Source organism: Artemia sp. Qi Xiang Cuo, chromosome 12, assembly GCF_049724085.1.
Source record: "Artemia sp. Qi Xiang Cuo chromosome 12, ASM4972408v1, whole genome shotgun sequence".
NCBI classification, from domain to species: Eukaryota; Metazoa; Arthropoda; class Branchiopoda; order Anostraca; family Artemiidae; genus Artemia; species Artemia sp. Qi Xiang Cuo.
Window position 1 is genome coordinate 62,431,850 of NC_142805.1, and position 23,277 is coordinate 62,455,126.

Below are 23,277 nucleotides of genomic sequence, written 5' to 3' on the forward strand. Positions count from 1 at the left end.
TGGAATAAATAAATTAATTAAAAAAAAGCTATTCTACATATGAGAGGAACTAATTGGTATTTGAAAGCATTTTATTAACCGATTGCCTTCCAAATAATTTGAAATAAATAAAATAGGAATTTATTCTACATATGAGAGGGGCCACTTGGTAATTGGAAGCATTTTATTTGACGATTGCCTTTCAAAAAATTTGAAATGAAATAAATAAATAAAATAAAAAGCTATTCTACATATGAGAGGGGCCAATTGGTAATTGAAAGCATCTTATTTACCGATTGCCTTTCAAACAATTTAAATTAGAATTAATAAATTAATTAAATAAAAAGTTATTCAACATATAAGAGGGACTAATTGGAAATTGAGAGCAGTTTATTTACCGATTGCCTTCCAAATAATTTGAAATAAATAAAATAGGAATTTATTCTACATATGAGAGGGGCCACTTGGTAATTGGAAGCATTTTATTTGACGATTGCCTTTCAAAAAATTTGAAATGAAATAAATAAATTAAATAAAAAGCTATTCTACATGTGAGAGGAGCCAATTGGTAGTTGAAAGCATCTTATTTACCAATTGCCTTTCAAAAAATTTAAAATGGAATTAATAAATTAATTAAATAAAAAGTTATTCAACAAATAAGAGGGACTAATTGGTAATTGAGAGCATTTTATTTACCGATTGCCTTCCAAATAATTTGAAATAAGTAAAATAGAAATCTATTCTACACATGAGAGGGGCCAATTGGTAATTGGAAGCATTTTATTTACCGATTGCCTTCCAAATAATTTAAAATAAATAAAACAGTAATTTATTCTACATATGAGAGGGGCCAATGGGTAATTGGAAGCATCTTATTTACCAATTGCCTTTCAAATAATTTAAAATGGAATGAATAAATTAATTCAATAAAAAGCTATTCTACATATGAATGGACTAATTGGTAATTGAAAGCATCTTATTTACCGATTGCCTTTCAAACAATTTAAAATGGAATTAATAAATTAATAAAATAAAAAGTTATTCGAGATATAAGAGGGACTAATTGGTAATTGAGAGCATTTTATTTACCGATTGCGTTCCAAATAATTTGAAATAAATAAAATAGAAATCTATTCTACATATGAGAGGGGCCAATTGGTAATCGGAAGCATTTTATTTACCGATTGCCTTCCAAATAATTTGAAATAAATAAAATAGAAATTTATTCTACATTTGTGAGGGGCCAATGGGTAATTGGAAGCATCTTATTTACCAATTGCCTTTCAAATAATTTAAAATGGAATAAATAAATTAATTAAATAAAAAGCTATTCTACATATCAATGGACTAATCGGTAATCTAAAGCATCTTATTTACCGATTGTCTTTCAAACAATTTAAAATGGAATTAATAAATTAATTAAATAAAAAGTTATTCGACATTAAGAGGGACTAATTGGTAATTGGGAGCATTTTATTTACCGATTGCCTTCCAAATAATTTGAAATAAATAAAATAGAAATCTATTCTACATATGAGAGGGGCCAATTGGTAATTGGAAGCATTTTATTTACCGATTGCCTTCCAAATAATTTAAAATAAATAAAACAGTAATTTATTCTACATATGAGAGGGGCCAATGGGTAATTGGAAGCATCTTATTTGCCAATTGCCTTTCAAATAATTTGAAATGGAATATATAAATTAATTAAATAAAAAGCTATTCTACATATGAATGGACTAATTGGTAATTGAAAGCATTTTATTTACCGATTGCCCTCCAAATAATTGTAAATAATTAAAATAGAATTCTATTCTACATATGAGAGGGACCAATTGGTAATTGGAAGCTTTTTACTTACCAATTGTCTTCCAAATAATTTGAAGTAAATAAAATAGAAATTTATTCTACATATAAGAGGGGTCAATTGGTAATTGAAAGCATTTTATTTATCAATTGCCTTTCAAATAATTTGACATGAAATCAAACTGTTTAAAGCGGATATAGAAAACCTAGTCTTGGTATTGAGATAGTATATCAAACTTTAGCAGAGAACGAGAGGGGCCCCTTCTTTAGCTAAAATCGTTACCATTCACTGTCGTTCGATCTCTTTATTTATTTACAAGGAAACCAGAAGTTTAAGTATCTGTTCTAGAGCCTCTTTGCCTTCCAATATTTTATAACCTCTGGTTCAATATGATCGCCCTGATGAGAAATGCGTTACGTTTTTCTTTATTGCCATGAAGTTCCCCTCCCCCCACCTCCTGTTTTCCCCAAAAGCATTCAATAGAAATTTTGAGACAGATTTTTATTCAGAATAGTCTAAAGGTCATAAAAAAAGCCCCCCCCCCCTCCAACGCTGTCTTTTCCCCAAACCCATCTGATTGAAATTGTGAGGTAGCCAATTTGTTCAAAATATTCCAAAGAACATATAACAATGCCTCCAGAATTGACACATGCCACCAAAGCCCTGGAGCAATGGTTTGGGGGAATATGAGGTTTTTATGAAATGTGTGATCGCATAAACTTTGGATGTAGCTCAACTGATTGGAAATTGGAAGTAAGAGTGCCCTTTTTAAGAGTCAAAAGTGATTTAAGGGCAACCACAACCCCCCCCTCCCCCATCGAAAGACACTATATGCTTGCACATTGTCAAAGAGCGTATATCAAGAATAGATTTGGGTATTAAGTTGGAACTTTCGGGGAATTCTTAAAGAGGAAAATCAATTGACCAAAAGGCAAAATGTGCACACTGCTACTAATATTGTAACCATTGCTACGTTTCCTGCTGCTGCTACTACTACTACTATTGCTACTACCACTACTGTTTCAACTTCTTCTATTGCAACTACTTGTAGGGCTAAGAGCAATAAGATGAAAATATCAAGAAGTATATAAACATATGGGTTATCAAAAGGACATGTCAGCAATGTCATTGCAAGGGCTAAGTGTATTATGTTGGAACTTTCAGGACTTGATGAGAGGGAACTGATCAAAAGGCAATACGTTAACACTACTGCTGCTACTAGTGCTATTACTATCAATACAACCATTTGTAATGCTAAAACTACTACTGTGACTGCTATTACAAATATGCCTCAGGGTATGAAGCTGAAATTTTCAGGAAATTTTGAGAGGGGAAGGTAAACTTGATCACAACACGGCGTCTGTATACAGGCTGCCAGAAAGGCATATCGGCATTATCGTAGGAGCAGTTTGTTGTGTGAAGTTGAAAGTAACAGGGCTTGTTGTGGGGGCTGTTGCCCTAACCAAACGAAATTATTTGCATCTTAATGCTACTGCTTCTACTCATGCTACTACTACTACTACAGCTACTATTATTACTGCTAATACAACTGCCACTAAAGCTAAGGCTACTTAAGTTAATTCTATTGGCACTAATACTACTGCAACTACTATTATTGCTGGTATTCCGACTACTAAAGCTAAGGCTATTTATATTAATTCTATTGGCACTAATACTACTGCAACTACTATTATTGCTGGTATTTCGACTACTGCTACTAAAGCTAAGGCTACTTATATTAATTATATTGGCACTATTACTACTGCAACTACTATTATTGCTAGTATTTCGACTACTGCCACTAAAGCTAAGGCTACTTATATTAATTCTATTGGCACTAATACTGCTGCAGCTACTATTATTGCTGGTATTTCGACTACTGCTACTAAAGCTAAGGCTACTTATATTAATTCTATTGGCACTATTACTACTGCAACTACTATTATTGCTGGTATTTCGACTACTGCTACTAAATCTAATGCTACTTATATTAATTCTATCGGCACTATTACTACTGCAACTACTATTATTGCTGGTATTTCGAATACTGCTACTAAAGATAAGGCTACTTATATTAATTCTATTGGCACTATTACTACTGCACCTACAATTATTGCTTGTATTTTGACTACTGCTACTAAAGCTAAGGCTACTTATATTAATTATATTGGCACTAATACTGCTGCATCTACTATTATTGCTGGTATTTCGACTACTGCTACTAAAGCTAAGGCTAGTTATAATAAGTCTATCGGTACTAATGCAACTGTAACTACTTTTATTACTAGTATTTTGACTACTGCCACTAAAGATAAGGCTAGTTATATTAATAATATTGGTACTAATACTACTGCAACTACTATTATTGATGGTATTTTGAATACTGCCACTAAAGCTAAGGCTACTTATATTAATTCTATTGTCACTAATACTGCTGCAGCTACTATTATTGCTGGTATTTCGACTACTGCTACTAAAGCTAAGGCTACTTATATTAATTCTATTGGCACTAATACTACTACAACTACTATTATTGCTGGTATTTTGACTACTTCTACTAAAGCCAAGGCTACTTATATTAATTCTATTGGCACTATTGCTACTGCAACTACTATTATTGCTGGTATTTCGACTACTGCTACTAAAGCTAAGCTATTGCCACTAATACTACTGCAACTACTATTATTGCTGGTATTTCGACTACTGCCACTAAAGCTAAGGCTACTTATATTAATTCTATTGGCACTAATACTACTGCAACTACTGTTATTGCTGGTATTTCGACTACTGCTACTAAAGCTAAGGCTACTTATATTAATTCTATTGGCACTAATACTACTGCAACTACTATTATTGCTGGTATTTCGGCTACTGCTACTAAAGCTAAGGCTACTTATATTAATTCTATTGGCACTATTACTACTGCAACTACTGTTATTGCTGTTATTTCGACTACTGCTACTAAAGCTAAGGCTAGTTATATTAATTCTATTGGCACTATTACTACTGCAACTACTATTATTGCTGGTATTTTGACTACTGCTACTAAAGCTAAGGCTACTTATATTAATTCTATTGGCACTATTACTGCTGTAACTACTATTATTGCTGGTATTTCGACCAATGCTACTAAAGCTAAGGCTACTTATATTAATTCTATTGGCACTATTACTACTGCAACTACTATTATTGCTGGTATTTCGACTACTGCTACTAAAGCTAAGGCTACTTATATTAATTCTATTGGCACTATTACTACTGCAACTACTATTATTGCTGGTATTTCGACTACTGCTATTAAAACAAAAGGTATTAAGACTAAAAATTTGGGACATATAGAAACTGTATTGAATTGCATCGAAACACCCTATGTCCACACATATTGCCAGGAGGACGCGTCAGAAATTGTTCAGGAACGGTTGTTGGTACAGTAGAAACTTTCAGCGTGTGTTGAAGGGGGTACTGAAGAAACCAAAGGTACTATGCGCATACTGCTACTACTGTACAACTGTTGTTCCTACGCAAACTAAGGGTATTAAGGAAAAGCTTTCAAGGAATATTTTGGCGGATGGTGAACTAAATCAAAACGAACTATGAGCATGTATATTTTCAAGAAGGTGACAAAGCAACATCTCAAGAACGATTTACATTATTAAGCATTATGCTTTATAACTAAATGCTACTTTTAAACTAAATGAAAAGGCACTGTGTATATGCTGGTTGCCAATAAGACAACTCAGCAATATCTCAAGAACAATTGGGATATTTTGTTGAAACTTTCGGGGTACTACTATTACTACTTCTGCTCTTACATTTTAACTAAATCAAATAAGTGTAAGTGTATCCAGGTTGTCATAGAGTATAGATAGAATTTTTTGGGAAAAGTGTTAAGTTTTATTTTTAGGTTAACTTGAGGAGGTATACACCTAAATTAAACAGTACTCTTGTGAACAAAAACTTGTCCACAAGACAAGTTTTTCAAAGAAATGTAAGGTGCTCCGTTGAACCACAAATGAGCAGAAATAAAGTCAAATAATGTTCCAAGCTCAAAACTACCACAAATCGCCATCTATTAATAAATTAAACCCAAAACGAACAGAAACTACATTAAATAACGGAATTACCACAAAAATTGTTTAAAAAGCTTCTCCAACATACAAATAGAAAGCCAAAATTTGCATTCTTATAGAAAAAAAATAAAAAAGTATAAATTTTTATTTATTTTCCCATGAAAAAGGCTATGTCAATAAAAACGAACAAAAACTAATTAATAACGTTTTCCACAAGACAAGTTTTTCAAAGAAAAGTAAAAAGCTCCGTTGAACCAAAAATGAGCAGAAATAAAGTAAAATAATCTTCCAAGCTCAAAACTAATTACATTAAATAACCGAGTCAAACTCAACACTAGCAGAAATTAACGTTAGTAGGTCTAATATCCCCCATGCCTTCTAAAGACCAGAACATAAACTGCACCACGTTACTGAAAACAAAACGCATTTTAAATGTTTTCACTTTTTGATTTTAATAAATAAAAAAAAGACTTTAAGGAATAAATATCAGAATATTTATATTAAACTGACAATCCACGGTCATTTGTTTTTCTTTTTTCAGTAAACTGCAAATTATGTTCTGGTCTTGAGAAGGCATGGGGGTTGTCAGCCCTACTCATGTTAATTTTTGCTCATTTTGAGTTTGACTCAGTTATTGACTGGACAACAAGAGCAAGCCATGTGACCAGACAAATAAGAGTGTCAGTTTGAAATTCGCTTCTAGATTCTGTCGTCAAACTTTAAGATAAGATAAAATTTATTCGTCATGAAATACAGATAAAATATTACATTTTATTATTCACCCAAAAAGGCTCGTTAACCGGTAAAGAAGTGTGCCCCAACTATAGAAATCATATAAAAAAGTTGTTTGTTTTTCATGAATTTGGTAATCTTGAAGGTTTGAGAGATGTTTTTGGCTGATATACTGATTTCTATTATTTTTTCATTTAGTTCGTGTTTATTTTTTCCGTAATTTTAAGTTTTTCTCCTATTTTACTTTTTATTTTTTTTATTACTATTGTTGTTACTCCCTCATTTTTTTATTTGATGAGTTTAAATCAAGCTGGTAAATCTATCAAACAGTGTATGGTAACGAGTTGTAAGTAAGGAGCGACGCGGCTCAATAGTAACCGAAACTCTAAAAGACGGAGTTTTTATATCAATAGATACATCAATTACATCGGCTTATTATGCTGATTTTAAATATATAAAATCTATTAAGTTTAGTGTTACCAATCAAAATCTGTCTGCAAGCCTGAGAAATTTTGCCTGATATTCGAACAATGGAAGAAACATCCCCTGAAAGTCAATTAATCTTAATGAAAGTCACATCACCAAATTCAGCATATCACAGAACCATGCTTTAGAGGTTATATGCTCTAATCTGCAAAAATGAGAAATTTTGTATTTTTGCCAGAAGAAAGATCAAAGATCGGATGCGTGTTTGTTTATTATTATTTTTTTCATTGGTGGTACCAAACCAATAGTACTAGAATATCGGGAACAGCCTTATTCAAACAGAAATTAAGAGTTTTAGTGTCCTTTTTAAGCGACCAAAAAGACTGGAGGGCAACTATCCCCCTCCCATAGCCTTTTTCCCCAAGTCGCCCAATTGAAATGTGACATAAGCCATTTTGTCCTACATAGTCAAAAGATCCAGTAACTATGCTTTTGAAGATAACATGACCCCCCACAGTCCCTGGGGAAAATGTCTGTAAGTCATGAGATTTGTCCATTGTTTACGTATAGTATTTGTTACTGGGAAACATACAGACATTTTTTTTTTGAAGGGGAGGGGTGAATTTCAGCTGGAGAGAATTTACACGGGGAGAATTTTCCGTGGAATGGGAAATTTTTGAGGGCTTGACTTTTCAGGGGAAATTTTAAAGTGGGGGAAAATTTTCAACGGGCTGAAAATTGTCTAGAGAATCTTTCAGAAGGTGGGGGGGGGAGTATTTTCCACGGTGGAATTATTCAATGCGGGAGTTTTCCACGGGATAAATTCTCCAGGGGAATTTTCTGCTGGAGCAACTTTTTACTGAGGGGGAGGGATTTGAGGAAATAATTTTTCCATGGAGGGGGGTTATCGGCATGATTTGAAAAACAATTGAAAATTGAAGTGCTAAGGAAAAATTTTCTGCCGGAGTCGTACGCAAGAAACCTTCCGGGGGGAATTTTTAGCGAGAAGAGAATTGTCTGGGGGAATTTTACTGACGGGGAAGGGGGATGATTTACGTTGGAGAAACTCTCCATGGAGGGAGTTCCCGCCAGGGAAAGGAATTCTCCATGGAGGCAAATTTCTCAGTTTCATTTGTAAACCGACTAGAAATTAAATAAAAAACAAGTTTTTTCAACTGTAAATAAGGAACAACATCAAAACTTAAAACTAAAAGAAATTACTACTTATATGAGGGGGGTTTTCCCCTCCTCAATATCTCACTCTTTACGCTAAAGTTTGACTTTTTGTTCCAATTGTTTAAGAACGACTTCTAAAAGACAAAAAAGGTTAATTAGATTAATAAGAAGTTATTTTTTTTATATACTAAAAAACTTTATCGCGAAGAGCGAGGTTTGAGGACAGGGAAACCCCCCACGTATACGTAATAATTGTTGTTTGTTTCAAGTTTTGATATTGCTCCTTTTTAATTTAATTAAAAAGGATTTAATTTATTTTTAATTAAAAAGGATTTAATTTTAATTAATTTAATTTAATTTAATTAAAAAATTTAATTCCCTAGATACATGAATAATATCCAATTGATTGCTTTTCAAAGCATTGTTTTTTGCTTTGTTTTTTGCTTTAGTGCAATTTGATGTCAGGTTGAGTGTCGTTTATGTTAATAAATTTGTTGGAATTTTTTGGAATTTGGTTTTTGAGATCTTGAAGAAGTACTTAAAATAGTTTTTTAAATATTGTAAAGTGTTGACTCTATGACATGCATGTGCTTTCTTTCTAGAATGGAGTTAACTCCGATAGCAACCTGTTCTACAAAGGAGCTGAGTTTGAAGGGATAGAGAACTTTAATGTTGACAAAGAAATCTTGTTTCCTGAGATGTCGGAATGGTAATTATTTTTTACCTTTAATATTTTATGTATAATTTTTTTATTATTAATTATTTCTACTAGTAAATAAATTAATTATTAAGAAATTACTAATTTAATTAATTAAATAAAATATATCGGATATTAATTTATTTAGTTAATTTATAAAATAATATTCATTATTTTTGTTAGTTAATTCGGTCATCTTTTTATTGCCTTAGTTTATTTTACAATCTAGTGAGAATGTGCTAATGATTCTATACCATAATGCAAAAAGGTGAGTTTGGAGTCTTTCACATTATCTTTTTCAATTCTGTCACACATCCTTCGGATCACATCAGATTACATATCTGCCCCACATAAGATCACAAAATCTAAGATAAAAAAGTTCTCTGTCTTTTGAATTTATACTATTGTGTGCTTGTTTTCCTTATTGTATGCTTATTGAATTTATAGATAAAGAATTACTGTGTTTTTTTTTCTGTAAGAATTCTGCTCTTAATTTTGATTGGCTGGAAAAAAAATCAGATCTCAGTAAATAACAACCACAAAAAACACTGAATGATTAAACGACTCAACGCCTGCTGTAGCAGTTTTCTTTTACGCCTATTTCTGGGAAAAAAATCTAAAAAAAAAGTCTTTCATTATTGCTTGTACGAGTCCTTGGCTGAGACGTTTTTATTTCGTCTGGACTGTAGACCTTACATTAATTGAAGTTTCATTGAATAATAGACCTTGATATATTAATTTATATAGTATTATCTGTTATACTAAATTGAATAAATGAATAAACATAGAATAAGTTAATTTAAAATTAATACCTAATTAAATAGTTAATTCAATCAAAAATATCAGTTTTATACACCATTTACAAAATCTTTATAACGAACTAATTGTTTTTTCTCTTCTAAATTGTAAAAACAAAACGAAAAAATCTCCCAAGATATTTATTCTTGGTATTCAGACCTAAGGGAGCAAGCAATTTTTTCATTTTGATGTTCTTGGTACTTTAAGGTACGTAAAATTCTGTTTAGAGCTTTGATCTATTTGCCACTACCTATGTTACAGACAAAGTTTGCTTGGTAAGATTATGTAACGTAAGGTCGAGTTTTGAATTATGCTAGTGTGAAAGGTTCTACGACGTAGTGTGAAAAAACTATAAAACTTAATACATTGGCACCAGTGTATCATGTTGAAAATTTATACCCCAAATAAGTTTCTTTTACCCCAAAAATTTTACCCCAAATAAGTATGGTTTTTCCGTCCCAGAAAGACCAGAGTCATTCCTACTTTACTGCAAACTACACAATTTGCTTGAATTGAAATTTGTATTTAACAAATTGATTTTCTATATACTTGAAACGAATAGATTGAAATAGGAAGCATTGGTGAAAAAAACCTATTAAAATGATAATTCAAGTTTCAAACTTTTATTTTTAACAATCATATAAATAAATGAAATAAACGAAAAAATTAAATAAAATGAAAACCCGCGTGAAAGTCCACGTAACTACTAATCTACTAATTCAAATATTTGATAAAGGATTTGATATATAAATGAAAATAAATAACCTATAAAATAAATAATAAAAATAGAAGTAAAACAAATTGATACAGCCAAATGGATTTGTTCCAAACAGGCTGGACATTAAAAAAAAATAAAAATAAAACTGAGGTTTGAGTAGTAATGGATTGTGAATGTTATGATGAATATGGTGAAATATAATGGAAAATGAAATATACGAATATTACGAGTGCCGTTATTTAAAAAAAATAAAGAAAAATCATATTTTGTTTTTGATAAAATTCAAATTATACTATACTCTTTGGGTAGCTGGAACGCCTATCTTACTTGTCCCAGTTTTCGTTCGTTTCATATTTGGCTTCATCATTCTCTGCAGTACCTGTTCATTTTATATTTGAATTCATTATTCATAGTTTAGATTTCACGTAAGCTAATTTCTGCTGATTTTCAGTTTCAGTTTTAATCTTCATTTTTCTTAGTTTCTATTTTCAGTTTAACTTTAGTTTGGCATTAATTGACTTAGTGTTTGTATGTTTTAATAGTAATAATGATGACTAATAGGTTTTATTAATAACAATAGTTAATGTTATTTAAAAGTAGAAAAGGGGTTGTAGCAGTCGCGGTGGGAGAAACTGCATAATGATTTTCTGCCTTTGTATTTCAATATTAGCTTGCATATTTGTAACAAAAACCAAAGAAATCGAAAGTCCAAATTCAGTAAAATAGAAAATAAATATATGTGAAATATATGCTTAATGTATTTTGATATTAGACTTTTATCTTATTATGGTAAATATCCGTAACACCCAGCTAAATGTTATGCTGAAAACACCCACATGATGTTATACGACGGTTAATTGATACAAGTATTCCTCCAGAATACCATTGTTATCTGATTGAGTAGGTTTTCTGATGCCCAGAAGGAAGTATAGCTTCTTTAATCCTGAAGTCAAGCGAGTATTACTACTACTACTACTACTAACAACTCACCGTGGCACCAAGCCGCCTGAGGCCAACGCAACTGCCTAGCCATCTCAGAGTTTCTCTCATTATAGCCCTAGAAAGCGGGATTGAACCACACTTTTCGTACAGCATACTGTTTGAAATACGGTCAGTAAGCTGGGTACCCAGAACAATCCATTGCCAATTTTGTCTGGAAAACATCTAGCAAATGTTCATCCGCTTTTCTGAGCGCCCATGCTTCAGAGCCATATTTGACCACTGTCATCACTGTAGCTTCTAATATTCTAATCTTGGTTTGCAGACTTATCTTCCTATTCTTTCAAACTTTTTTTTAACTGTGAAAAAAACACCCTGAGCTATATACACCCCCGTCCCCCACTATCTTCAATGGCTTAGAACCCCATGAATACCCACTTCTGTTGTATTCAAACACAATTTGCGAAACATGTTCCTAGTTTTTTATTTCATTTTTTATTATAGACGGGCTTGCTTCAATCTTAATGACTTCTACCAATTGACATTTAATCAACTATTGATTAATTTATGAACGAGTTAATCCCCTAATTAGTCACTTAATGAGTATGAGTTTAATGGCTCATTGTTTTATCTAGAACTAGGGCAGAATCTGCATCACTGTATCTCTCTGGCATCGGTCCAAAGGCCTCCTTTTTGCCTTGAAATCACACAGATCGAAGATTCTTGACATGGGCCGAGAGCAACGCTTTGAGACCTTCAATCACACAGATTGAAAATCGAAGTATGACTTAGATTTCAACAATCTGTAATGTGTTCACCTTTTTATAAAAGAATGGACTGGAGAGAAGGTACGGGCCCCGAAAACTTGCTTTGGGCCCTTAAATCATACTGATTAAAATCTTTATGCAATTAATTTACCCAAGATGTAACCTTTCTATAAAACAGAATGGGGAGGTGTTAACTATGATTGAGGTGTTTTAATATTTATTTGTTTATTTTAATATTATCTCAGAAATTTATTTTTCATATTAACCTTATATTCATGTAGCTCAAGATTGCTGTCTTTATGTTGTATAAGAATTAACTTGAAAAAAATAACACGTATGAAATGGCTTATATTTACGGTTGAAACACAAGTTACCTCCATTTTTAATTGACATTTGTTTTGCGACTAACAAAATTATATAATCGAGTTATAATAAACCTCACTTATCGTGTATTTGTGGCTATTTTATCAGGGGGGGGGGTAGCAACTGCCCCTCCTAGACCTCGGTTGCCCTCTCCCCCCCCCCCCCCCAGCTGAAATTTAGTTTCTTCCAAAATCTTGTCAACACTAAGATAAACCTACATAATTCAAGCATCAACAGAAACAGATCAGTTTTTTTTAATACATATTTACCTTTATAGTACTACAAATACCTTTGTACTTTTATAGTACTAATTAATACCTTTATGGTACCAAAAGGTTCGTTTTAGCTTTTACTGCTATTTTCACATGATTTTAGAAAATTGGTTCCAACTTTGCCCTCCTCCCAGAATTTTGACGAAATTATGTATCTGTATTGTACGTGACCTTTTACCATTGCTCAATGAGTTAGTTCGGACTGGTTCGGTTGGTTCAGGCTTGAAGAAAATTTTGAGAGTCTGTCGGATTTGTTCTTCAGAAATGAAAGTTTTTCAATCAAAAAGTTTTATGAAAGAACAGAAAGGATGGTACTCTGTTGGGGTAAGGTCTGGAGAGGAAGATGGGTGTTGTAAAATAAACCCGAACTCAATAATTTTCGAGTCACCTTTTACGTGGTCACGCACCGTTGTTTAAAATAACAACGATTTTTGCAATTGACGACTGCAAGTCGCTTTTCCATTTACTCTTAACAGCTTCTGGACATATTTGTCTGCAATATCGTTAATTTTGATTTAAACAGCTTCCCATGTGTAGAAGAAGCCTTTGAAGCAAATAATTTAAATCAAGATTGGTAGTCAACAAGCCGTTTCCATTCCTTTTATTAATAAATCTCTCCGTCAGAAAATAGTTCCAAAGGTCAAACAGAAAACTCATTGTTCAATAATTGCTGGTCAAATTGACTCACAAAAGTAAAAGCTGGTGATGGATTCTGTTAATTCACCGTCAATTTTTTACTGAAACCCTTGTGACTGGAAGAAAATTATTATTTTTAATAATGAAAAAAGCCAATTACTTAACTCAAATTCTATTACTCTTCAACCTCTTATTGCGTTACTATAATCACCTAGTAAAATTTCTTTACACCTAGTAATCACCTAGTATATCACCTAGTAATTCACTTATTTAGTTCACCTAGTTAATTCACCTAGTATAATCACCTAGCAAAATTTCTTTGCTTACTTTAGAGGTAGTTGTTAAAAGGAAACTCTGCTACAGACAGAATTGATCAGATACAGTTTAGGTGCCTCATCTTATGAAGAATTGAGCTGTTTTAGAAGTGGAGACAGCTACGAAGTGGAGGTTGTGTGCATGACAATTTGAAACTACTGCTTAGTTTTTGATCCAAACTTCATTTTCCGTGATTTTCAGTTTTATCGAAACTGTTGATAAGCAAAAGCTGTTTTCGTGATGCAGCAGAATTCTGCCACTTGCAATCTCAAATCGCAAGAGGGACAGCGAAAAACGCCTTTTCGGTTTCACCAAAGTTGTTGTTCAGCAAGAATTGTTCTTGTGATTGTATTGTTGTTTTTTTTATACCACTTTTTTGTTATTCTCACTTTATGATATTTTCCCAGCTCCTTACTTGTTTGGATAAACAGGTAAATTGTGTTGTCCTTACCCCACTTTGTTACTACGGGGCACAAACCATTGAAATAATTTCTCCTGTTAGGTTCGATTAATTTTGTAGGGATATCTTTTGTATTCTTCTTGAAAAAGAGTAATTTTTTAACTTATATATATCTCAAAAAGTTAAATGTAGGCTATCTTAGAAAAAACTTATCCGGAATTCAATTTTGAAAGAAAAAGAACCCCATATTTTTTGTATTAGTATTTTTTAGTATTACTGGGGGCCAAATTAAAAAAAACAAAAAAACGTGGATTAAAACTCAGCAAAAAATTAGCTAAAAGCATATGGGACCAAATAGCCTAAGAAGGTGTAGCTTTAATCTCAAAGTGTCGTTGTCTTTGTGAATGAATAGACTTTTAATGTTTGAGTACTTACGAGCAAAAAGCATTGTCAGATTTAACAAATTAGTTTTGTATATTTAATTTACGGTTATGAGTGGCAACACTGACGAAAGTGTGATACTACCCTGCTCTATGACTGTTTAGTATTATAAGATAATATGATTACCAAAGGCTCTAAGGATATAACCGTTTTTTTGTTGTTACTACTACTACTAACCACTCACCGCAGCACCAAGCCGCCTGAGGCCAATACAGCTACGCACGCTCCTCCTCCATCCCGATCTATTCAAAGCCTCCCTCTTTACATCCTCTCAGGGAGTTTCCATTTCCTTGAAATCTTTCCTTATGACATCCTCCCTCCCAAACCAGCTGCGGACGACCTGCTTTCTGTTTAGCCCTAGACGGTTGGCCGAAAAGGACAATCTTTGGTAATTTTTCATCCTTCATCCGCATAACGTGCCCTAGCCATCTCAACCTTTCTCTCATTATAGCCCTAGAAAGCGGGATTGAATCACACTTTTCGTACAGCCTACTATTTGAAATACGGTCAGTTACCTGGGTACCCAGAACAATCCGCAGGCAATTTCTCTGGAAAACATTTAGCAATTCTTCATCAGCTTTTCGGAGCGCCCATGCTTCAGAGCCATATTTGACCAATGTCATCACTGTAGCTTCCAATATTCTTATCTTGGTTTACAGACTGATCTTCCTATTCTTCCGAACTTTTTTTTTTAACTGTGAAAAAACACCACTGTCTTTGCTAATAATACTACTAAGGTAAGTGAAGCTATCCGCCTGATCAATCCTTTCTTTACCCAACGTCACCTTATCATCTTAACTTATTCATAGCCTAAGTAGCTTAGTCATCTCAGCATTTATTTTTAAGCCTATTCTTGTACCTTGAACTCGCAAAACCTCTAAAAGTTCATTCATTTTGCTCATAATTTCATCTAGCATGCTTAAATCCTCAGAATAATCTAAGTCCAGGAAATTTTTTCCTCCCCATTTGATTCCGTGGTCTCCCATTGCCTTTCCTGTGCTTCTTGAGACAAAATCCATCTAAATGATCTATACAAGGGGGGATAGAAAACAACCCTGCTTAACTCCTGATTTAATACGAAACCTGATTTAATTCAGGCACTTCTCAATTATTAACCTAAGAAGGAAAATTTGGTCGACAGACAGAAAATTGTATAGTGAATTTGCTCCCTTTCTTTATTGTTCCTTTCTTTCCTTATTTCTTTGTTTCGTTTTTTCTTGTTATCTTTCTTTATTTCCTTTCTTTATTATTAGGAAGCGTAAACCTACATTTTATCTTGATGAAATTGACTTTCTGAAAAAAAAAAAAAATGATCGGTATTCAGTGTTTGAAAACTTTTTCATATTGATTTTTTTTTCTAGACAGAAAAACGGAAAATTGTATCGTGAATTTGTTCCCTTTTTTTATTATTTCTTTCTTTGTTTCACTATTTTGTTATTCTTTTCTTTCTTTCTTTTTTCCTTTCTTTATTATATGGAAGCGTAATTACCTACATTTTAGCTTTATGAAATTGACTTTCTGAAAAGAAAATGATCCGTATTCAGTGTTTGAAAATATTTTTTTTACCCTTGAGCCCTATATGCTCGTCTTATTGGCCTATTTAATCGAATTATTTTTTTTTTTTACAATCCCTAGAAAGAAAACAGTCGAGAAAGGCTAAAATATAGTTTTGCAACTATTTGAATGCAACTCAAAGTGTAAAAATCTTGCGTTGGGTAAGACTCAATATTGATGTTGTTATGTCATAAATAAATTATGAGATCGCACTGACTAGATATGACACAAGAAAAAATACCGGGGATATAAACAAGGAAAAGCTTTCAGGAAAATAAAGCCATAATTCAGTGAAAATATTTCAGCCTAGACGTCCGTTCAGTCGTCTTCACTTCAAAAAGAAGAAAATTAAAACATAGAATAAAATCTACAAAACAATATAAAAAGTCAAACTTAAAAAAAAACAGTCACACAATATGCACCAACAGGCTGCAAAAAGGTGACTTTTGGGGTCCAAGGTTTGTCTTTTATTTGGGTTTCGTTTTCATTCCATATTTGAGTTTTTTTTTTTTTTTTTTTTTTTTTTTTTTTTTTTTTTTTTTTTTTTGCACTGAAGACAATCGAGTTGAGGTCTCGGAAAGAATATTTGGATTTTTCGGAATTTTGGATTGTTACAATAAAACAAAACATTTAACTTTTGTATTTTTGATACCTTGCCTTTGCCAAGGCTTGCCTTTGTCTTGCCCTTGTCTTGCCTTTGATACAAGGCTAGACTAAGAAGAATTAATCGAGACGTGAGATTTGGGTGTTTTCATGATTGTAAGGTATTGTTTTTTGTTGTTGTTTTTTCTCAGTCACATAGGCAGCTGGGTGGTTGCTTGCTTTTCAATGGATCTGGATTATTTTTACTTCGAAAGAACTTCTGAGTTAAAATCGATATAGAGCTTGTTATGGTTCTAGATCATCTCTGTATAGCCCAAAGATCAAGTCTGATGTTTCTACACCTCTGAGAATTTCCAAAAACCGGATGGCAATATAGCTTTAACTACACGCTGTACTTCCTGCTCTTATTTGCCCAGCTGCTTTGCTCTATCAAAACAGCTGAACCAACGCTTTTTGACAATTTTCTCGGAAGTGTGAAAATGTCAGATGCACTCTTTGGGCGTGACAGCTACGAAATTATAACTCGATTTTAACTATTGAATGTTTCACATTTTAAGATTTGCAAGAATGATGATTTGGCATGATGACTTTTTTGGAATTATTTGTAACAAAACTGACAATAATATTCTTTTAGACTTTAGCATAAAAAGTGCTATAAATTTACAAAAAAGATACTATAGACTGAAGGATGGGCCTAACAGTTGCCCTATTTGTGGAGAGATGGATGAGTCTTTGTATCATTTTTTAGGGGAATATAAGAAAATGAGGGACACGCCTGGAAATATTTGGTAGGGAGGTCGGGGAGAGAGATAGGATTTTGGAAAATTTTAAAAGTAGGTGTTACTTAGACATAAATAATATTTGAAAGTTCGTCCGGGTAAGGACGAGGCATCGTGTTGATTTTCTTGAATGAACTTTTTTTTTAGTTTCCGATTTGTTGTTGTATTTTTTTTTTTTTTCGCTTTTTCTTTTGTAAGTCACCGTTACCCAATAGAACTTTCGTGTGAATAAATCTATGTATCTATTAAAGTACTGTAGATTACGGCAGTGGGGGAGCTTTTAAAGAAAGAGCTCTGTTTAGGTTTCTTAATTCACAAACAGAAAAAAAAATCTGACAAAATACAAACACTGCACTTCTGAAAAACCGACATCTCTGCTAACGTGCAGCATAGTATACAAGCCAGTGCCATAAGAACATTAAAAAAGGTGCTCCTCCAGCTCCCTACCAACAAAACTTAAATTACCTGTCATTTAGTAAATGCTCTTCTGTATGTTACTATTCTCAAAATGTTTGATTCACTCAGAAGAAGATCCAATTCTTGTCTGAATTGTATTTAGGATAGGGTGTAACGGGAGACTCCTGTCTGTTGATTAATGGGAAATTTGAGTTTCATTCCGTTTGTGGAAGCCACTTCCCTGGCTGGTTGGCTCTCTCATTTGTGTTGTATCGTGATTTCTGCTTAACAGTTTTTTGTGCTATTTGCCTCCTATTTATTCAATATTTGGTCTTGCCCATGCTATGTATACAATGTTGCAATTCATTCCCAATTCTCTTTGACCCGCCTGTTCAAAACGTCTTGTCATAAAGAGATATGAGGTTTAATTATCGTTGTACTTGTATCAACATACAACCTCTTTGGTATTCAAGGTTAAGAGCTTATTTGGTTGCTTGAATTGGTAGGGCGTGGATATGTCAAGTCCTTACCCAATTTTTACCCTTGATGCTACTAGTTTGTATTCAAGCTATACTTTATCTACCCAAGTTTTGTGTTTGGATGTTGATAAAGCATTGTCATTAGTATAAATGGAGGAGGGGGGTATAAAGAACTAGAAGGGGCCAAACACCCTGAGGATAGAGCCCAGCCTTTTATAGGAAATTTATTACGTCATTGGACAAGGAATGAATTATATTATTTTCAGGAGTGACAGTGTGGATTAAATGAAATTCCCTGTACCGCTAAGTGTATCCATATAACTCGATATGTGAAGGATAATGTTTTCCGCGGATATGTCGATTAAAAAATAACGGCTGATGCTGAGATTCATTGACTTTTTCAACATAAACGGAATTCGGGATTCTGTTTTCGTATTTGCATTGCTGGTTACTGGTTGTAGGCTAATTAAACCTAATTTTAACAGCTCAAATCCGCTGTTGCCTTGTGATTTCTAAAAAAAACAAAAACAAAAAAAAACTGCGCGTCGTATTTGTCTCAGAAGCTGTTAATATATATTCTTCTCTGTCAGGTTTTGTGTTCATTTTTGCATATATCTCTCAAATTCTTAGGTGTTCTAACATGATTTCTTGCTAAAAAAGAAATTTCAATTAAGAAATGGGCATTGACTTCATAAATGCCAGTGTTCTCTTTGACGTGAGAGATTATAAGTGCTATAGTTGGGAGACCCATCTATCCCTATCCTTTAAAGAGCCATCTATCCCTATTTGTACCAACCTGGGCATAAAAGTCCCCTAATAAAAATACTAGAGAATGAAATTTTCTGTAAGCAGTCATTTCTGTTCCATGTTCCCATTTGTTGCATTTTTTTACTTTATTTGTCTGATATTTTTTTGTGTAGGGAAAGCAAAGTTGTTTCAACGAAGGGGTGGAATGCTATTCAAATTCAAGGTCATCGTCAATGTCTTCAAGGTCGTCCACTTTTCTCTCACCCAACAAGAGTTCAAATAACGTCTCTGAGAAGACTGAGTAGTGATCAAAAGTTTGGTAAAAGCACTATCCTTGCTCAAGAAGGGACGTTGATTCAGGAATTGCCACTGGTTTTTAGAAAGACAAATAATATTCTTCTTTTGATGGAGAATAAGGGTGAAGCTTATGAATTACCAGTGTTGTCTCATAATAAGCCTACAATTTCGGATGATGAACTTATTAACGAAATTCGGAAGTGCAAATCCTACTCAGGAGTATTCAAAGTGCTGAGCCTAACTGAGTTTGATAAAGTTACTGCTCCCGTGGCCCTTCAAGTTCTCAACGCTATTGCTCAGTTAGGAATTGATTTTGGGTACAGAAATAATAAATTAAATGTGCAGAATACAGTGAGCCGCGTTGACTCATTCATTGAATCAGCAATTTTGAATCAGCTGTTTGAAATAATTCTGGTATCCAAAGATAGTGATGTGTTAGTTGGTGCTTTAAAACTCGTATCGAGACAATCTTTCCCATACGATATTGGTCCATATCGCTTAAGATTATGCGGTGAAGTCCTTTTGAGGGTTAATGAATGTAAATTTAGTATAAATCAAATACCGGAGATTGTGAAATATTTTGCAGATATTGCTTCACAAGGACGTCTTCCAGACTTTGAATCTTCACCTGACATGCTATGGAGGTGTCTTTCGGAGCGACGAGCTGAAATAAGTAACAATAATTTGTCAAGTCTATTTAATATGTTGTCACATCTTAGGAGCAGTCGAAAAATGGTTTGCTATATCCTTGAATGCAGAGCTATTGAATTACTTGGGGGATTTAGCGTCAAACAAATTGTGGAGATTCTTTCAATATATTCAAATCTTAATCTTGGCTGTAGAAAGATATGTACTGAGTTTGCTGGCTGGCTTAAACTGAATATTCACTCTCTAAATGAAGAAAGGATGACCCAAATGTACAACTACTTTACTAAATTGAATTTCTATGGCCAAGATCTAGAGAGTGTTTTAAGTAAATATTTAAAAAACTGTCCAATTTCTGACGAAAGCTTTCTAATTGCCTCCTTAAATTGGTGCAGAAAACAGCGTGTTTACAACACTGTGATATTAGAAAGATCATACGAATTCTTCATCAAAAACCAACACAGACTCTCCATAAGAGCACTTGAAACAGTTGTGAAGTCCTTTGGTGAATTAAATTATGATCCTGTTGATGGTAAGTTCTGGTCTGTAGTTGAGGAACTACTTGATAAAAAGTTTGTCCAGTGCCCACCTGATGTGATGGTAGATATGCTTATTAGTTGCCTGTACCTTGGAAGATACCCTTTAAATTTTTTGCCCCAGGTATTATCCCCCTTTTTTCTTGATCGACTTCAGATGGTTTTTGGAAAGCGTAAAACAGAAGCTCTGTCTACATTGCAGCTTCTTGATGTAGCTCTTACTATTGAATGTCCATCCTATAGAGGCCCTAAACTTCCTTCAACGCTCTCAAGTGATCAGAAGCTGGATGGTAGAATTGTTAAAATGGCAAATTTGGTGAAGCATGACTTTAACCAAGTTTGCCATGGTGCATTGGGTATAAGTGTTATGTTTACGCCTGCTAATTTACCATTGTTTTACTCCATTGATTTGTTGCTCCATAAGCAAGAGGTGGAGCCTTTTTCTCGTTTTGGGTACAAAAAAGACAATAGCGAAGCAACAGCTGTGCTAATTCACGTTCCTGAACATTATAATACAAAAGGAGAGTTGATGGGTACTCAGATGATGAAGGTTAGACAGTTAGAGTTGATGGGGTTCCAGGTGATCTCCATTCCTTATGATGATTTATTCCGTCTCAAATATAAATCGGTTTTAATGAAAAGATATTTGAGGTCGAATTTGCTTTTTAAAAGTTGTATTGGCCGTCATATCGTTAAATCATCAGATGATGGAGGTTGGTAATCCGGTTATGTCGTTCAGTTTAGTTTTAATATATTTAATCGGTTTCTTGAATAAACGAATAACGGATCGTTCTTATTTTTGTCTTTTGTGTGTATTTAAGGATCACGGGCAGGACAAAAAAGTGTTTCTGTTGACTGACTAAAATGGGAAAATAATGATAAAGTAGAGAAGAAGAATCAATTGAAGGAATATTATAATAGATGTGTTTTAAGAATCAGTTTAAACATAATGCATCTTAATATAATAGATTACCAATAATTCAATATTTGTAAATTTTCTCCCGAAAACAACATGAAAGTTTTACTGCTGAAAATGGATATACTACAAATTTTTGGTGTGAAAAAAAATATCTAGATAGTTTCAAGACTTTCTAAAACTTCCTCCTTCCCGGTCGCCATTATATTTTTCATAGATTAGGGCCGTTTTTAGCACTAAGATCTTACATCTAAGATCTTACATCTTTCTGCAAAGATTATCGTTTTTTAACCCATCTTTTTTTTAAGATCTTACAGTTCACTGATGTTAGCAAAAAGTGTGAAGACCGCCACTGTTCTGCCGTATAGAACAATGATGAAAGAACTTTGATGATATACTCATCATTGTCCTCAGACCGCTGATCAGAGCAGAATGATGAAAGACGCTTGCGTAAAAACGACAAAAGATGTAAGATCTTAGTTCAAAGGCTTCACTTTTAAGCGTTTTCTGACAAAAGATGTAAGATCTTAGTACATTGATGAGTGAAAAAACAGGCCTATTATCTGCTCACTGAAATTAGATACCCATGAAGTTTGAAGGCCTCGAACGTAAATAGGAGGAGTTTCAAAACACAATTCGTTTGTTGGCAAATCAGTTGATTCCGAACTTTTAGGGAAAGAAATTCCCCTTTTGATATCTGTGAAGTTAATATTGGATTATAAATTGCTTCATATAAGATGCTACGCATTGCGGTAGAAAGAAAAACTACATTAATTATTTGCGTATCAGAGGACCAAGTGTACATATATATATAATTATTGTTCGCTTAATAAGATTGTTCGTAATAAGGAAATTTTTAGTTTTCCGATGTGAAAAAGCGATCAACGTAGATCATGACTTCGGGAAAATTTGTTTAGAGCCATAATTCTAGAAAAAAAAATCATTTTTCATATTAATGACTAAAAAACACCCTGACGTCTAATGCACTAGTGCTTTTATTTTCAACAGCGCATAAATAAAATGAAATTAAAGTTATTTTGTGAAAGAGGTTTAAAACATTGTCTTTCTGTTCACCGAGCGAAACTGGTCCCCTAGTGCTAACTAATTGACCAATGAAAATGCAAGGAGGAAAATGGAAATTTCCACTGCCTTTTTTATTAGGCGTGCTGCCTGTAAGATCCCGAATGAAAACGTGACTATCGCGTATATTTCCTAACACGCCCAGTTTTACGTTTAATGAGATACATGCCTCAAGGATTACCTTCAAGTCTGCACCCCTACTGGATTATCAATATTTTGATATTACGTAGGGTTTTGAGTAATATCCTCTTTTTCTTTGGAATTTTAGAGATAAAACAGAAGGATAATTAAGTCAATGAAAATGCAAGAAAACCATTTTTTTTTTTTTTTTTTTTTTTTTTTTTTTTTTTTTTTTTTTTTTTTTTTAATGCATCAGAAAAACGGAGTGTTTAATAGTCTGAGATGTTTTTTAATTTTTTGTCAAAAACTGCAACAAAGGGAAATTACTTTTCTTTAAAGATAATACTTTAGAATTGAAATCTCATATCAGTTTTGGTAAGGAAATTGAATTTCATAACATATCCAAAATAAATTATGAAGTAATAATTAAAACATTGCAAGATATTTTGGGGAGAAAATAATATAGGCATATGACGCTAGGATGCTATTCAACCTATAACATCAACAATTTTACTTTATATAATTTCCAAGTGTACCAAGACGATGACGAGAGGTCATCCAACAGGCAGGTGAAGTCAGTACATTTCTG

The 23,277-nt window shown here is 33.2% G+C and overlaps 1 protein-coding gene across 3 annotated transcripts in view; it reads left to right on the forward strand.

The window, feature by feature from the left end:
* Nucleotides 1-23,277, forward strand: part of Dip-C (dipeptidase C) — a 149,243-nt gene that overhangs the window by 39,728 nt on the left and 86,238 nt on the right. For 2 of the 3 annotated variants that reach the window (XM_089098427.1, XM_089098428.1), the window contains exons 5-6: nucleotides 8,793-8,899; nucleotides 19,268-21,362. In XM_089098427.1, the coding sequence (XP_088954553.1) occupies nucleotides 8,793-8,899; nucleotides 19,268-21,293 (2,133 nt within the window). In that variant the 3' untranslated portion in view covers nucleotides 21,294-21,362. Of the gene's footprint in view, nucleotides 1-8,792; nucleotides 8,900-19,267; nucleotides 21,363-23,277 lie in introns of those variants that run through there. The other variant, XM_089098429.1, reaches the window with a different exon arrangement.